This window comes from Pelophylax lessonae (assembly GCF_965119305.1).
Source record: "Pelophylax lessonae genome assembly, chromosome: 2".
In the NCBI taxonomy this organism is placed as follows: domain Eukaryota; kingdom Metazoa; phylum Chordata; class Amphibia; order Anura; family Ranidae; genus Pelophylax; species Pelophylax lessonae.
In genome coordinates this window covers 406,797,281-406,816,541 of record NC_138769.1, presented here as the reverse complement: position 1 = coordinate 406,816,541, position 19,261 = coordinate 406,797,281, and the positions used below count along the sequence as shown (strand labels likewise).

At 39.4% G+C, this 19,261-nt stretch overlaps 1 protein-coding gene across 1 annotated transcript in view; it reads left to right on the top strand.

Moving 5' to 3' along the window:
- LOC309548132 (uncharacterized protein) overlaps nt 1–19,261 on the top strand; it is a 707,228-nt gene that overhangs the window by 250,293 nt on the left and 437,674 nt on the right. Inside the window, exons 53-54 of the mRNA XM_082248097.1 lie at nt 3,216–3,378; nt 18,866–18,999. Coding sequence (XP_082104223.1) covers nt 3,216–3,378; nt 18,866–18,999 — 297 coding nt within the window. The remainder of the gene's footprint in view (nt 1–3,215; nt 3,379–18,865; nt 19,000–19,261) is intronic.

The following is a 19,261-nucleotide window of genomic DNA, read 5'->3' as shown; positions in this document are numbered from 1 at the left end:
TTATAACTGCTCAGTCTGTGGCCCACCAGCTGTTGCAGAACTACAAGTCCCATTATGCATTGCAAGGTTGACCGTAAAAAACATGACTCCCAAAGGTATGATGGTACTTGTAGTTCCGCAACAAGTGGGGGGCCACAGGTTAAGCACCCATGCTTTAACTTAAAGCTTGTTTCTTATACAGAGTTGTGGACTCTCTCCCTGCCTCCATATGACAGCAATGGATAAGTTAATAGCCAATCACCAAGCACCTGTGTTGTCATTTGAAAGTAAGAGGAGTTTGTCACATTCTCCCCCCACACCTATATACAGCTGCACGAAAAAGTATGTGAACCCTTTGGAATGATATGGATTTCTGCACAAATTGGTCATAAAATGTGATCTGATCATCATCATCATCTAAGTCACAACAATAGACAATCACAGTCTGCTTAAACTAATAACACACAAAGAATGAAATGTTGCCATGTTTTTATTGAACACACCATGTAAACATTCACAGTGCAGGTGGAAAAAGTATGTGAACCCTTGGATTTAATAACTGGTTGAACCTCCTTTGGTTGAAGTTATTGCTGCCAAACGTTTCCTGTAGTTGCAGATCAGACGTGCACAACGGTCAGGAGTAATTCTTGACCATTCCTCTTTACAGAACTGTTTCAGTTCAGCAATATTCTTGGGATGTCTGGTGTGAATCGATTTCTTGAGGTCGTGCCACAGCATCTCAATCGGGTTGAGGTCAGAACTCTGACTGGGCCACTTCAGAATGCGTATTTTCTTCTGTTTAAGCCATTCTGTTGTTGATTTACTTCTATGCTTTGGGTCATTGTCATGTTGCAACACCCATCTTCTGTTGAGCTTCAGCTGGTAGACAGATGGCCTTAAGTTCTCCTGCAAAATGTCTTGATAAACTTGGAAATTCATTTTTCCTTTGATGATAGCAATCTGTCCAGGCCCTGAAACAGGAAAGCAGCCCCAAACCATGATGCCCCCACCACCATACTTCACAGTTTGGATGAGGTTTTGATGTTGGTGTGCTGTGCCTCTTTTTCACCACACATAGTGTTGTGTGTTTCTTCCAAACAACTCAACTTTGGTTTCATCTGTCCACAGAATATTTTGCCAGTACTGCTGTGGAACATCCAGGTGCTCTTGTGCAAACTGTAAACGTGCAGCAATGTTTTTTGTTTGGACAGCAGTGGCTTCCTCTGTGGTATCCTCCCACGAAATCCATTCTTGTTTAGTGTTTTACGTATTGTAGATTCGCTAACAGGGATGTTAGCATTTGCCAGTGACTTTTGTAAGTCTTTAGCTGACACTCTAGGATTCTTCTTCACCTCATTGAGCAGTCTGCGCTGTGCTCTTGCAGTCATCTTTACAGGACGACCACTCCTAGGGAGAGTAGCAGCAGTGCTGAACTTTCTCCATTTATAGACAATTTGTCTTACCATGGACTAATGAACAGCAAGGCTTTTGGAGATACTTTTATAACCCTTTCCAGCTTTATGCAAGTCAACAATTCTTAATCATAGGTCTTCTGAGAGCTCTTTTGTGCGAGACATCATTCACATCAGGCAATGCTTCTTGTGAAAAGCAAACCCAGAACTGGTGTGTGTTTTTTATAGGGCAGGGCAGCTGTTACCAACACCTCCAATCTCATCTCATTGATTGGACTCCAGTTGGCTGACATCTCACTCCAATTAGCTCTTGGAGATGTCATTAGTCTATGGGTTCACAAACCTTTTTCCACCTGCACTGTGAATGCTTACATGGTGTGTTCAATAAAAACATGGCAACATTTCATTCTTTGTGTGTTATTAGTTTAAGCAGACTGTGATTGTCTATTGTTGTGACTTAGATGATGATCAGATCACATTTTATGACCAATTTGTGCAGAAATCCATGTCATTCTAAAGGGTTCACATGCTTTTTCTTGCAGATGTATGCTATGTCTTTCTTCCTGCTGGCCAAAATGAGTGGTAGGGGAGTAAGAGAAAGGTGTGTATATGAATATAGGCATAGTTGAGTGAACCTGTTGGATTTCCCTATATGGGGAAAGCACAAGTTCACTTTAGGCCTCTATTCACTAAGCTATAAATATTATTATTTGCCACAATTACTCTTATTTTCAGCAATAAAGGAAGAAGCTGAGCTGAAAGTAATCACAGAAATAACAATTCTTATGACAATTAAGACATTCATTATAACTTAAAGTTGTTGTATAGCTTTACACATACCCAGTGAAGTGACTGGCCTCAAGTGGCACATGATATGAAACAAAATCCTCCTACACATGTCCCTGCATATCTGAAGTCTTCTCCCCTCTATATCCATTCATGGTACATCATTTACACAGTATTTATAAGATTCCAGAAGCAGGGGGTGGTGATTTAATGTTACATACTGCATTACACAGGGCAGAGAGCTTACTGTAATTGGAGACCTAAATGGAGGCAATGGACACAACCCCCTCCACACAGTCTTATAGGAAAACATCCAAAGCTGATGCTGTCAGTCACAGGCTGTGTGCTGGAGTTCCCTCCCCCATCCCCCATGATTGCTTTGAGTTGGAATAACCTGTCAGCAATTGCAGATAGCAGAGGAAGAAGACAGCTTTGTTCATTCTTTACTTTCAGAAATTTACAACCACCATACTAACACGCGTACAATCGGCAGATCTTTCGTCCGCCGACGTTTGTATGCCGACGATCGGTACGTGTGTACGGGCCTTTAGTGCCAAAAAGATATTGTCAATGTAATGTACTTGTGTACAAGTTTTTAGTAACAAAAATGAATGTGCCACAATTTATGTCTTGTTTCTTATGACAAATATACTTTACTAAAACTAACACAAACATATAAACTGTGTTATGGTGCACATGATTTTATGGTATAAGTACTCATAGCTAGATTTTATATTTCAGTCAATTTAAGACTGCAGCTTCGTCAAAGTAATGCAATAAATGTTTCCTAAAAAAAAAAAAAAAAAAAAAAAGAATGGTTAAATGTATTTAAAAGTAATGGCTATACATTGGAGGGTGCTTAGAAATTTTACTTTATTTTGTCATGTTACTATTTCATGAACTCAGCCTATCTGCATTGGTATTTGAACAGAGGGTGGCACTGTGGTCACACACATGAAATGAGCTACAGCCAATATAAGGCACTATTTATTTTATTATTTATAGCATACACTTCATGTCTCTTTGTTTCCTCTGTAGCTGGATACATTAGCCAATGTGAGCCCTTCGATCTTGTGTTGTATGGGTATTCTGGCCATGACAAAAGATGATATAGATTGCAAATTACCTCTCCAAATGTGGATGACAACCCAAGAGGAAGAACATCGGCCACTATTACATCAACTCACCAAGACATTCCTAGGTAATTTAGCTGATTCTCTATGTCACCCTCCATCTTTATTGTTATACTGACTTACAGAACAAGACATTTTAAAATAATTTTAGCAACTAAAGTGATATTAAAGCCTTTTTTTTTTCAGTAAAATAAAAAAGAGATTATACTTACCTGCTTTGTGCAATGGAATTGCACAAACCGGTCCCTTGCCTCCTCTTCTGGATTCCCCCACCAGCACTGTCTACTTCTTCTTCCTGCAAGTGTCCCCATAGCAAGCCCGCTGCCAAATAGGGCTGTGTACATCCATTGACACACAGTGCTGCTATGATATTAGGCTGTTTCAGCAGGGACCAGCTGAATTGTGATCCATGTAACAGCAGGGAGGTTGTTATGAAGTCAGTCTACTGATAGACTTCTGTACAACCACACTATTTTCCCTGCTTGACAGCTGGCGTTGCTTATCAGTGTTTTCTGGCCGCGGGGAAGTCTCAGCAAGGATGATTCCACCATTCCTATTAAAAGTGTGAATAGGGGAATCAGGTTATTTATTTATTTTTTTCAACCCGCTGAATGAACGAAAAACAATAAAACTATCTATGGACACTGGCTCAGGCACAGTGGCTTAACCACTTAAGCCCCGGAGGATTTGGCTGCCCAAAGACCAGGCCCTATTTTGCGATTCGGCACTGCGTGATTTTAACTGACGATTGCGCGGTGGTGCAACACTGCACCCAAATGAAATTGACGTCCTTTTTTTCCCACAAACAGAGCTTTCTTTTGGTGGTATTTGATCACATGTGCGATTTTTACTTTTTGCGCTATAAACAAGAAAAGAGTGACAATTTTGAAAAAATAACAATATTTTTCACATTTATTTATATGAAATTCCCCCCAAAAAAAGGAAAAAACAAAATTTTTTAACATTTTAGGCCAATTTGTTTTCTGCTACATATGTTTGGTAAAAAAAAAATCGCAATAAGCGTATTTTGATTGGTTTACGCAAAAGTTATTGCGTTTACTAAGGGAAAGATTTTTGTCATTTTTATTGTTTTTTTTTTTAACGAGTAATGTTGGTGATCTGCAATTTTTTTTTGCAGGAGGACATTGCGGTGGACAGATCGGACTCTTGACTGACATTTTTGACACTTTTGAGGTTACCAGTGACATTACTACAGTAATAAGTGCTTTACATATGCACTGTTACTGTAAAAATGACACTGGCAGGGAAGGGGTTAACTTTATTGGTGATGCAGGGGTTAAGTGTGTCCCTAGGGGCATGCTTCTAACTGTAAAGGGGTGTGGCTAGTGATGTAACCACAGAGACATAGGATCCTACATAGCAGGATCGTATTATCTCTGCAGTTAGATCAGGGAGAATGACAGGCGGCTTTGTTTACATCAGCCGCCTGCCTTTCTCCCTCTCCACCGGGAGATCGCGAGTGACCGGCGGACATCGGGTCCGCCGGTCACATGCGCGGACATGTTAGGGAACGAGCGGGGGCTCGCCCCCTAGAGGCTTTTAGGCTAGCGACGTAGTACTACGTCACTTTGCCTGTACGGGGCTGACTGCCACAGTAAATATACTGTGGGCGGTCGGCAAGTGGTTAAAACTCATACATCAGATGTATAGCTATGGGTATGTAGGCAGATTCCTATACAAGAAGTGCATTGCTATGTTCCAGAATTTCCAGAAAAAAGGTCGTTTTTATGGTTCTACTTAGGCACAATTAACATTTGTATATATTCCCTAACATAGCAAATTTTACATTTTTGAGTTCAGTTCCATGTTAAGGGTGGCCCCACCAGTAGCACATGCTTACCTTCTATTCCCTATTCTAATGCTCTAGTCTGCTGTCAGGAGTGAAGAAAAATAACAGTACTTCCAAGTTTCCAGGTATAGGAGTAGGACTCATCCCCTTTCATTCCCTGCTGCGACAGTGTTGGTATTTGGTTATTACCTGCTCAGGAACTCAGCAATGTCTCATGGTGGTGGGTAAATATTTCTTAGCCATGTTTAAGCTTCAGGTCGTGACTTACACAGGGTAATCAAAATAGTAGTACTACTCATATTTAGCTTGCAAACTACGGCTTTAGGATTAAAAAAAAAAAGAAGAAAAATGCTCCCAATACTGTTTACATTTTGTCACTGAGTTTTAGAAAAAAACCCACTGAATATCCTAGTTGCAGATTTGTAGAAAATTGTCCTTTTACAAATCACATACATAATATTAATTCACTGAGCTTTCTAAAATTATTTTTTATTTTAAAAAAGTGCAGCTCTTAGGGGAAATTTTTGTTGAGTTTCCAGATTGTACAAATACTCAAGATTTCATTTTAATGAGAATATTCTGGTTTCATTAAATTTTCAAGATGCTGGAAGGCATATTTAAGAGATGACATATTTGGATCATCAGCTGTCAATAGACTGAATATCCACCCTGTAGGTTTTAACTATAGCTCACTACAAATGACTTGAGATATTTATTTTTAAGGTACCTTAAATGCATTTGAAAAGTTTTCAGCATGGGTTAGAAAAAAGGCTTAGTAGAAAAAAGGCTTAGTCTGCTGAGTTTCTATGAAGCAGACTTGAGTGGTGTGCAGTATGTAATGCACAGTATAGCATAGTATACAGACTGAAGCTGTGTGGAGTATACAGTGTGCATCACAGCTTACAAAGTCGGGCTTATTAGAGTATATAAAATACAGAGCAGCATATGGATTGAAGAGGTGCGGAGTCTATAATATACAGTGCAGTGTACAGAGTAGAGTAGCATGTGATATACAATCTACAGCAGACAGCACATAGTGGAAATAAAGAGAATAAATGATGAACATCACAGCAAACAAGAGAGAGAGAATTCTGAAGTATATTACATATTGCACACTGTGGAGTATATGATGTAGAGCACATAGTACAAAATGCTAAGCTATATATAACACAGAGTAGGATACTGTGGAGTATGTTATGAACAGCAGCACAGTATACAAAAGTGAGCCTAACTGTTAAATAGGATTGGAATTTTTTTTGTACAAATAACATTTGCGTGTTAACCATTTAAGGACTTTGGGTGTATGAGATATGTCTAAATTCCCATGGTGTACATTGCACGTGTTGGTACTGCTCCTCTGCCATGACTATTATGCTGGTATAATCAGTATACTCCAATTTTATGTCTCAGTGTCATTACAAATGGGACAAATTATAGAATGTGTCCCATTTGTAGCTTAGTGTTTAGCACATCTGCCTCACAGTGCTGAGGTCCCTGACTGGTATCTTAGTCAGAATGCTATCCGCATTGAGTATGCATGGTCTCCTTCTGCTTGCATGGGTTTCTCTTGGGTACTCTTGTTTTCTCCTCAAACTGGCCCTAGTATGTGTGTAAGCAGGTGTTCCCCCATGATGTGTGGACTACTACTTCTTGAGATGTGTGCTCCCCCAGTAGCCCAGCCCTGTCTCTTTAAAAGATGGGAGGAGAAGCTGTTCTGGGTTGGTGAGCAGAGGGAACAAAAAGATGCAACTTTAGAGTAGAGGCACTTACCATCAGATAGGTGAAAGCCCAAAGAAAAATGATTTACGAGTTTGTTAATTGAATATCTCAGTTTACTAATACCATTTGTACAAGACCATATTGCCAATCAGTGGGTTTAATACTGATATTTTGCGCAGCAAAGATATTTTACTATGAAAAAGATGACCTTCTGAAAATGTTAAATGCCTGGCTTTGATGATGCTCCAGTTGCTTTAGTACTTTAAAAGTCATTGGCCTGGGATAAATATGCAAAGCATTAGTTCTGTCTTCATTATGACATTCCTAATCTGCATACATTTTCTCAGTCTTATCACAGGAAGTACTATTTTTAGCACTAACCAGGCAAATGATATTCTTAGAATGGGAGGTCACAAATGGCAGGCCTCATATTTTCTTTACTACAGGTTTCCTAACAAGGAACATATACACACACTACACATATCACTGTTGTGTTTATTGCAAGATAATAAAAAGCTTGGCATAGTTTGTGCAGATCTCCATCATTAGCATTCTAAGGTGATGAGGCATGATAATGACATACTTATAGTCTGAAGTCCTCATTTGAAAAAAGATAAGGCATAAAACCCAGTACCATTTTACATAAGAGGATTTAGATGTTCAAAGGTTTCCTTCTCATAGATATTCAGCATCTCCATAAGTTTAAACACTTCATAATCTGATCCTAAGTGGTAAAAATAATTCAACCCTCGAGTGCTTTTTATTTAAAAACGTATTACGTAATTAAGGCCAATTAATAGGTACTGCCCTTGCTAATCCTTCTCAGAGTAGAAAATAAAAGGAAGCTTATCTGTGTCACTTATATTTGTTCTTGAACACCCTATATTCATATGATCAAAGTTGTATAATCATGAAAGTAGTACAAAGCAGAAAATCCACCCCAAAGAAACTTTGTTATAGTGCTATTTATATTCTTCTTGTTTCAAATGATGGAGGTGATTAACTGTGATACGTTTTTTCATTGCGTGTAATTCATTAGTAATAACATACCTGAATAAATATAAACCTGTGTGCAATGTCACATACAAAATCACTGCCATCCTAAGGAAAAAGTACTTGTTCCAATGAGACCAAAATCTTGGGATCTTAACTTGGGGGTGTATTTATCAATTTTTTTTTACATACTAAACCACAGTGCATACAGTGTATATCCAAACTCCATGTGAACTAAATTCAAATTACACTTGAATTCATACGAGTGAAATGCAAAGCCCGTGAAGATCATTAAAATGTCCTAAAAAAGTTCATTCCACAATGGACCTTCTTCATACAAAGTGGTCCATGCTCAAATTTCAATAAACAAGCTGTGAAGTGTAGCACACACCCCTCTCGTGCCTTTACTCACCAGAAGAAATGGACTCCCAGCTTTTCAGCATGAGGGCCAAACACACTTCGTTCTGTAAAGAGTACTTGGTTGATCTACTGTCTCCTCCTATGCAAGTCGGTACCCTGAGATATGTAGCTTCCAATGCAGGCGTCACTCATATCCCACCAGGATCAATAGAGGGAGAAAAATTCTCATAGTGTAGTAACTTGGTTTATTTTATGAAAAATATAAAATCACACTTACAATTAAGAAGACAAGTATCCGTTTTACAGAGCATAGGCAATCGGTGTAATATAAGTGTCTTCCAGGTTCGCCGCCATAACCGTGTTTAGCGTGCTTCGTGTGTGTTCCACAGATAGCAGATGTGACGTTGCTTGGAACCGTGACGCATTTCACCCCCTCCCTAATTATCAATGTTTTCATCCAAGATTCATTCAACTTTTTCCCATTTTCACATACAGTTCAGTTAATAATGTCTGAGCAAGTCTTGGCTGAAAACCTTGAAAAATACACCTCCTAATCTTGTTTCACATAATGAGATTCCTTAGCAGTTAACTCTGGTGAGACAGTAGCTTGTTACCTATTGAATCAAGTTAGAATAGAATTGTAGCTGCTGAAAAAGGTTACTCTGTCTTAAATATAAACTGCTGCATATCCAGGCACTCTTTTCTTGTTTGTTCACAATGAAGACCTGGTACCTACCAGTAACAAAAGTAAATGGTTTCTACCCAGTTAACAGTATCTAAAAGCCCAAGTGCAACAGTAGGATTGTATGCACAAATCATTTGAATGTATTTGTCAGTGTACTTTTCCACATCCATAGTAATATATGAGCAATGTTAAAGTAGAAGTTCACTGTAATAGTAAAACCTCTAAATCTACTGGCTTCAACAATCTAAGACTAACCTATCTAGCCCACTAAAGAAGAATTCGCTATACACTATACAAGTGTTTTTTTTTTCATGAAAATTCCTCTCTAAAATGCACTTTTAATTTGCTTTTTTTTTGGAAATGCTCCTCTACAAATATGTGTAAACGCCAAAATGCGCATGGACACATAATCTAAGATAGAGCTGCTTTTACAGGCTGCAAACACAAAAATGCCAAATGCCTGTATAAGCAACATTTTTTTATGCCCAACGTGCATGAGGCCTAATAGTACCCAGTAATTGCATGGAATGCCTATAACGCAATACTTAGCTGGCATTTTTCACACCCCCAAGATCTTTATTTACAATACGGCACTTGTGAGTGTACTTTTTCTTCAATTTGCTCTCTACCTCTGGCCAGCGCTGGGCATTTGTCGCTAAAGTTATCAAAATAATCGTAAGGGGAGCGGAAGGGGAGGGGAAGGGGGATGCAGGAGAGCTTAGGAGTAGTCTAAAAGGAAACGTGAAAACCTATTTCCTTTTTGCTTTGCTTATCTAGTTTGTTTTTCTGTACAGAAATAAAGTATGTCTACATATAAAGCATGCCTCATTCTGATTTCTAAAGCACATGGCTGATGGCTGTGCTGTTTGCCTTATCATGTAATGATGGGCTCACATGTTGTTGCTGCAGTTTGTAATGTAATATCTGATCAATTTCTGTAAGTCCATGGTTTGCTACAGCTAGCCTGCCCCATTCATCAAAGTGCAAGATAACTTTCTGATCCGGATCCCACAGCATCTAATGCATACTTTGCCATCCACTCTGTGTCTTTACAAATGTGATGTACTAATGTAAAAAATCTTCTAGCTGCATGGTGAACTCTGTGTTTGAATGCTCTGCCTGCTTGTGGTTGTTACTAATTACAGTGCAACTCTCGCCTGTACCAGGACTAGACTAAGAGACCTGGAGATTGTGAGCTATATAGTTTCTTAACAGGAATTGTTAGTTTTCAGACTACAGACAGAGGTCATGCATTCATCTATGCAGTGTCATGCCACATGCCTTAAGTTTTTACACAAACAGAAATTTCTGATGCAGCAATGTGAAGATTGACTGTACTATATGTTGTGCATACAGGGCAACAAATCTACTAAATGATCAATGCATATCTTATGCAGGGGAAAATAAAAGGTGCAGGTAGGAAAGTTTACATTGCCTTTAGCCACAAGACAGTTCTAGTTTATAATATCCAAAACTAACATAACCGATATACAGTAAAACATAACGACTATTGGTTACAAGAAGGGGTCTTTGGCATCTGCTAGTCTAAAGGCTTTGTCCCCAGCCGCACACCAAAGGCTCATGGATAGCTCTAGAATTTACTATTTAAAATTTTCCAAAGGACTAATCTCTGCTAAAAACTGACACCAATGGGGAATGCCAATACCACCAGATGTGCACCCTGATTTGTAACCATTTCACCCATGGACCCCCAAAGGCCTAATAACCCACCAATCTGTCATGACAGGCAGCTGTGGCTCCTCCCTGCCGTCTACAGTGAGGGAAAAAATATTTGATCCCCTGCTGATTTTATATGTTTGCCCACTAACAAAGAAATGATCAGTCGATAGTTTTGATGGTAGGTTTATTTTAACAGTGAGAGACAGAATAACAACAAAAAATCCAGAAAAAAACACATTTCAAAAAAGTTATAAATTGATTTGCATTTTATTGAGTGAAATAAGTATTTAATCCCCTATCAATCAGAAAAAATTCTGGCTCCCAGGTGTCTTCTATACAGGTAATGAGCTGAGTTTATGGGCACTCTCTTAAAGGGAGTGCTTCTAATCTCAGCTTGTTACCTGTATAAATTACACCTGTCCACAGAAGCAATCAATCAATCAATCAATCAGATTCCAATCTCTTCACCATGGCCAAGATGTCAGGGGCAAGATTGTAGACCTACACAAGGCTGGGATGGGCTACAAGACCACCGCCAAGCAGCTTGGTGAGAGGGTAACAGCGGGTGTGATTATTTGCAAATGGAAGAAACACAAAATAACTGTCAATCTCCCTCAGTCTGGGGCTCCATGCAAGGTCTCACCTTGTGGAGTTTCAATGATCATGAGAACAGTGAAGAATCAGCCCAGAACTACACGGGTGAATATTGTCAATGATCTCAAGGCAGCTGGGGCCATAGTCACCAAGAAACTTGCTGTGTTTGGAGGAGGAGGAATGCTGCCTATGACCCCAAGAACACCATCAAACATAGAGGTGGAAACATTATGCTTTGGGGGTGTTTTTCTGCTAAGGGGACAGGACAACTTCACTGCATCAAAGGGACGATGGATGGGACCTTGTATCATCAAAGCCTGGGTGAGAACCCCCTTCCCTCAGCCAGGAAATTGAAAATGGGTCATGGATGGGTATTCTAGCATGACAATGACCAAAAAACAAGGCCAGGGCAACAAAGGAGTGGCTCAAAAAGAAGCACATTAAGGTCCTGGTTTAACCTAGCCAGTCTCTGACCTTAATCCCATAGAAAATATGTTGAGGGAGCTGAAGGTTCGAGTTACCAAACTTCAGCCTTGAAAACTTAATGACTTGGAGATGATCTGCAAAAAGGAGTGGGACAAAATCCGTCCTGAGATATGTGCAAACCTGGTGGCCAAAAGAAACGTCTGACCTCTGTGATTGCCAACAAGGGTTTTGCCACCAAGTACTAAGTCATGTTTTGCGAAGGGGTCAAATACTTATTTCACTCAATAAAATGCAAATCAATTTTGTAACTTTTTTGAAATGTGTTTTTATGGATTTTTTTGTTGTTATTCTGTCTCTCACTGTTAAAATAAAAGAACATTTAAAGTTATTCTGTCTCTCACTGTTAAAATAAACCAACAATTAAAATTAAAGACTGATAATTTCTTTGTAAGTGGGCAAATGTACAAAATCAGCAGGGGATCAAATACCTTTTTCCCTAACTGTAATCCTTGGCTTTCAGTCAAGTAAGACCTGCAGTTTTCCTCTAACTTTTAACTCTTCCTGGGGATTATTCCTCCCCACAGTCTTGCAGCCCCTCCGTTTATTTTCTCTGGGTCTATCTTGCTGTGGTTTTACTAAAATAATCATAAAACTCAAGGCATAGTGTGAACAAGATAACATCACCATATACAGTGCCTTGCAAAAGTATTCGGCCCCCTTGAACTTTGCGACCTTTCAGGCTTCATACATAAAGATATAAAACTGTAATTTTTTGTGAAGAATCAACAACAAGTGGGACACAATCATGAAGTGGAACGAAATTTATTGTATATTTCAAACTTTGTTAACAAAAAAAAAACTGAAAAATTGGGCGTGCAAAATTATTCAGCCCCTTTACTTTCAGTGCAGCAAACTCTCTCCAGAAGTTCAGTGAGGATCTCTGAATGATCCAATGTTGACCTAAATGACTAATGATGATAAATAGAATCCACCTATGTGTAATCAAGTCTCCGTATAAATGCACCTGCACTGTAATAGTCCCAGAGGTCTGTTTAAAGCGCAGAGAGCCGTATTTAAAAGCCGTATTTGGATACAAAAAGATTTCCCAAGCTTTAAACATCCCAAGAAGCACTGTGCAAGCGATAATATTAAAATGGAAGGAGTATCAGACCACTGCAAATCTACGAAGACCTGGCCGTCCCTCTAAACTTTCAGCTCATACAAGGAGAAGACTGATCAGAGATGCAGCCAAGAGGCCCATGATCACTCTAGATGAACTGCAGAGATCTACAGCTGAGGTGGGAGACTCTGTCCATAGGACAACAATCAGTCGTATACTGCACAAAGCTGGCCTTTATGGAAGAGTGGCAAGAAGAAAGCCATTTCTTAAAGATATCCATAAAAAGTGTCGTTCAAAGTTTGCCACAAGCCACATGGGAGACACACCAAACATGTGGAAGAAGGTGCTCTGGTCAGATGAAACCAAAATCGAACTTTTTGGCAACAATGCAAAACATTATGTTTGGCGTAAAAGCAACACAGCTCATCACCCTGAACACACCATCCCCACTGTCAAACATGGTGGTGGCAGCATCATAGTTTGGGCCTGCTTTTCTTCAGCAGGGACAGGGAAGATGGTTAAAATTGATGGGAAGATGGATGGAGCCAAATACAGGACCATTCTGGAAGAAAACCTGATGGAGTCTGCAAAGGACCTGATACTGGGACGGAGATTTGTCTTCCAACAAGACAATGATCCAAAACATAAAGCAAAATCTACAATGGAATTGTTCACAAATAAACATTTCCAGGTGTTAGAATGGCCAAGTCAAAGTCCAGACCTGAATCCAATCGAGAATCTGTGGAAAGAACTGAAAACTGCTGTTCACAAACGCTCTCCATCCAACCTCACTGAGCTCGAGCTGTTTTGCAAGGAGGAATGGGCAAAAATGTCAGTCTCTCGATGTGGAAAAACTGATAGAGACATACCCCAAGCGACTTACAGCTGTAATCGCAGCAAAAGGTGGCGCTACAAAGTATTAACTTAAGGGGGCTGAATAATTTTGCACGCCCAATTTTTCAGTTTTTTATTTGTTAAAAAATGTTTGAAATATCCAATAAATTTTGTTCCACTTCATGATTGTGTCCCACTTGTTGTTGATTCTTCACAAAAAATTACAGTTTTATATCTTTATGTTTGAAGCCTGAAATGTGGTGAAAGGTCGAAAAGTTCAAGGGGGCCGAATACTTTAGCAAAGGCACTGTAAATGTTTAAATACAGCATGGAGAATTTGTCAGTAGGGTAAAAATTGCTCTTAAAAGTATTATATACTGAGGTTTTACTTTTGCCATAGGTAGAGCAGGCTAGGAATAGCTCCATGATAAGTCAGGTTTGCAGGCAGTCACAAGTTATGCATCGGGGTTCTTAACCCCATGCCTCTGCTCCGTAACTAAAACATGATTTCCGTTTATTGAATGAAATTGGTATGAATGCCAGCTGAAACCTCTTTCAGCTGCATTACATGGGTGAAATGAAACTCTGATAAAGGAGTTATATGCTGCAATGACAGGAATTGATTTCCAATTTTCTGTAGTATTACAATATTATTGCTCATGACTCAGGCAATTTAGCTTATATTACAGTGCTCGTTGTGTGCTGTACATCACACTGACAGCCTGATCTTCACCCACTGCAAGGCTTTTGATGAGATAGTGTGAATTTGATTTATAGCAAATAAGATTTTCATTTTTGAATTTGGTAGTTGATTAAAGTTTGTGTACTTCTTACTGGTAAAAAGGAAAAGGCAAAATGTAGTTTTTCTGAAGATAACTGCGGGAAGGATAGCATCAATTTCATTATGGTGGTGGATCAGTGAGAATTATAAAGAAGGAACCTAGGTTACTACATGAAAGTATTCTCAATAGAGCCATCACTGCTGAGAAGTATAATGGAGATGTAGTCATACCTCAAACTGCTTGATCATTTGGACCTCTAGATTCTAGTTTTAATGATGGTAGTGCACTGTAAGGAAGTTTAATGTTGAACTCCAGGAAAAAAAAGGAAAATCATTTAATTCTGTGCTTGTATGTGCATATGTATCTTTGGGTAGAACTATAACAACTGTCTGAATCTCTTTTGATATCAAGGCATATGTAATCTTCTGCACAGCAACTATCAGACTGGGAAAGTGAGGTCTGCACTATGAGGACATCATGGCTCTACTACTTTTCAGAGTGCTCTCAGTCAAGTATGAGAACATATGGGTGGGGCCTGCTTGCCCAGCACGCAGGTGTACATTTCTCTTGTATGCCCTGGGCTGCTCCACCAGTCCAGCTTTCCTCTGCCAGCTCACTCCCAGTGGCAGAATGGGTTCGTTCCTGCTGTGCAGTAAGTGCAGCCCTCATTGGTGTACTTACAGTGCCTTGAAAATATATTTATACCACTTGAAATTTTCCACATTTTGTCATGTTACAACCAAAAACATAAATGTATTATATAGAGATTTTTGTGATAGACCAACACAAAGTGGCACATAATTGTGAAGTGGAAGGAAAATGATAAATGGTTTTCCAAATGATTTACTAATATATATCTGAAAAGTGTGGCGTGCATTTGTATCCAGCCCCCTTTACTCTGATACCCCTAACTAAAATCTAGTGGAACCAATTGCCTTCAGAAGTCACCTAATTAGTAAACAGAGTCCACCTGTATGTAATTTAATCTCAGTATAAATGCAGCTGTTCTATGAAGCCCCAAGCTTTAAAATATCCCAAGCTTTAAACATTTTGTGGAATAATGTTCAATCCATCATCCCAAAATGGAAAGAGTATGGCAGAACTGCAAACCTACCAATACATGGCCATCCACCTAAACTGACAGGCCGGGCAAGGAGAGCATTAAACAGAGGTGCAGCCAAGTGGCCAATGATAACTCTGGAAGAGCTGCAGAGATCCACAGCTCAGGTGGGAGAATCTGTCCACAGGACAACTATTAGTCGTGTAGTAGTGGCAAGAGGAAAGTCCTGTTTGCAAGAAGCCATGTGGGGGACATAGCAAACATATGGAAGAAGGTACTCTGGTCAAATGAGACCAAAATTTAACTTTTTGGCTTAAAAGCAAAACGCTATGTTTGGCGGAAAATTAACACTGCACATCACCCGGAACACCATGAAACATAGTGCTGGCAGCATCATTTTGTGGGGATGTTTTTCTTCAGCAGGGACAGGGAAGCTGGTTAGAGTTGATGGGAAGATGGCTGAAGCTAAATACGGGGCAACCTTAGAAGAAAACCTGTTAGAGTCTGCAAAAGACTTGAGACTGGGGCGGAGGTTCACCTTCCAGCAGGACAGTGACCCTAAACATACAGCCAGAGCTAAAAATGGAATGGTTTAGATAAAAGCATATTCATGTGTTAGAATGACCCAGTCAAAGTCCAGACCTAAATCCGATTGAGAATCTGTGGCAAGACTTGAAAACTGCTGTTCGCAGATGCTCTCCATCCAGTCTGACTGAGGTTGAGCTATTTTGCAAAGAAGAATGGGCAAAAAATTCTCTCTAGAAGTGCAAAGCTGGTAGAGACATACCCCAAAAGACTTTCAGCTGTAATAGCAGTGAAAGGTGGTTCTACAAAGTATTGCCTTAGGGGGGCTGAATACATATGCACGCAACACTTTTCTGATATTTATTTAAAAAAAGTTTGAAAACCAAATTATAATTTTCCTTCCACTTCACAATTATGTGCCACTTTGTGTTGGTCTATCACATAAAACCCCAATAAAATACATTTACATTTTTGGTTGTAACATGAGGAAATGTGGAACATTTCAAGGGTTATGAATACTTTTTTAAGGCACTGTAAATAACTCCATTAGCTACTCCGTACCTGCGGCTAGGTCCATGGGGTCTCCATGCCACAGTTTCAGTCTTATTTGCTTTTGGGGCACCAACTGCTAGAGAGAGAGTTAGAGCACTGATCCCCTCGCTAACAGAGGACCTGTCACCTGGTACCACTCTCACCTGCTATTACATTCTCACCAGTTCATGGTTATTTGTAACAACTAATCCTTTCCACCAACTCCTTTGCGGAGTTAACCCCTTGTAATGGCCTTTTATTCCTTTCTCTTCACTCTGTGTGTGCTTTCTGGCCCAGTTCTTTAGATACATCATTTATCTTCATGCATCATTTTGTAGTGACTTCAGTTCAGTCATGAAACAGTCTAATGCAGGCTGCCCAGGCTAATACTTTGCCCAAAGGAAAGTCTATTTAGATCAAGTCTATTACTGGCAGAGGCCTGGTTTCAGGAAGGATCCTAGCAGGGCAGCGCAGAAGGGGGGTGACGTACTCTAGCAGGACTACATGTGCAGCAGTCCTTCCTCTGTAATCCCACATAGAAGAGAGCCAAGACCCTGAGCCCTCCCCTAGTATTTAAGTAGCTTACAACAAGGGGCAGGACCCAAGAAAACCCAGGAAAGATCTGAGACACAGTTAACCCCTTCCCATCATGGGCAGCCTGAACTAACTACAAATCTACACAGTGCAATTAAGACAACAGTAAAAATACATTCAATGGTACCCCGTAAGCACTTGCACACAACCATGTTTACAGGGGGGTAAGAACACATGGGTGACCTCAACAGTGTACTGCTGTTCCTTCATTGTGCACTTACAGGCTGGGTTGTACTTCCTAACTTCTCTAGTCTGCAGAGAGATCCAGGAAATAACTAGGCTGTCTGCCAGGGTTGTCTGCAACTTAAGGCTGAAAAGGGAGGTAATTAGATGTTTGTTCACAATTAGGCATTTTCGCTAAATACATGCAAAGGTGATATTTTAATCATGAATGAATGATAGCGGTCTAAATCCTCACTGTCTTCACTCTAAATCCTCACTGTCTGGCAGATCATTAGGAGGAAATCCAGTAGTGAGATCTCTCTTAGAGTTTACAACTAATAACCCTACTTCCCTCACAGTTGCCTCCTTGGATTCTTACTCCTTCAGCTGCAATCTCTATAATTTGGATAAATTAAGATTTTAGTTGTAAGAATCAAACTGGATGTTTTAATGTCATCTTGTTGCACTATTTAACTACTCCAACTGCTTGGGGGTAATTAGCTGTAGGACATTGGTTTAAAATGGTTTCAAATAAATTGTGGTTCACAATTAGCTTAGTAGCAAATGGGAGTATGTAACTAGTTAATTAAATGGGCTGCATCCATGCAAATATCTGAAATCTGGTCTGTTTGAGGAATATGGGTGTAAAAGGATAAAAAAAAAAACAAGATCAGCAATGGCAGGTTGCTTATCTATCAATAGCAAAGATACTGTAGATGCTGTTGGAACCCTATAAATAACAAGCACTGTTGTTTCTAAATGCCGTTTTGCTAACAAGAGAGAAAAGTAACATGTGCCATTTTCTCTACCCCATACGACAGAAGGGTTAATGAGCCAATCCATCCAAAAGAAAAATTTTAGTTGCAACTAGATCTCGTGGAGTTACTAGTTTTAGGCCCTGAGCTGGTTACGCACAATTTCTATTTTATGTTTACTACAACTACATTATGTGTGGCCTTACTTAAACAATTAATTTATATTTAGTCAAAAAGGTTCTTGTGCTTTACAATTGTTAGACGACTTAATGAAGAATGTCCAAACAGATTGTAATACCAGCCGATCCCCGGGTTACAAACATCCAACTTACAAACGACTCCTACTTACAAACTGAGGGAGACAACAGGAATTGAGAGGAATCTACCCCTAGGAAGAGAAAGTCACTCCTGTAAGTTATCATGGGAAAAAGGTGTCTCCACTGAAGCTTTTTTACTAATCCTTGTTTCCACAACAACCCAAAATTTTCAAAAACCAGTTGAACGGGGGCACAGACAGCAAAACAATTGTTACAGGAGTGTTAACCCTGTAGCTACACTTAAAAAATGTACCTGTTCTGACTTACAAACAAATTTAAAGAAAAAATCTACAGACCCTATCTTGTTTGTAACTTGGGGACTGCCTATATGCATAATAAACTTTAGATACTGAGAGTGCTCAGCATTCATTTTAAGCTCTAGCTGAATGGCTCAGTACTTATATTTGATAGGCCTGGATGCAACATATGGACAAGTCCGGACAGCGTCATTCCACTCACAAACACTACTTCCTGAGGTCCTCTCTGCCTGTAGATCATTTAGTATATGAGTAACCCAAACCTAACTGAACTCTTATTTATACCCAAGTGCTTAATCGCTGAACATTTGATATTTATACTTTATTTAAATTACTATTTTTTTATTTTAGACCCTTGCTTGCAGTTTCTCAGACATAAACAAATACTTAATCCACAAGGAGTAAGAGATGAACAAAGGACAGCACATAGAGATCTCTTCCTTTGTGAAGCAAGTGTGGTGCAGACATTCTGTAGGATTGCCAAGGTATGTTATATGTATGTGTTTCTCAATGTATTCGGCTGCATCAAAAACACATCAATCAATTATCATCAAACATATTTTAAAAGGAAAGAGTGATGTACAAAGTTTTGTATCCCAAATTAATCAATGAGCTATCAATTTTCATTTTTCTGATAATAGTGATATGTAATTTGTTGCTATAGGTTGCTGGGCTGAACACATTTCCTAATGTATAATTGTCTAATCATGGCTCTTTTTCTATCCAGAGACATGTATTTGAAATATG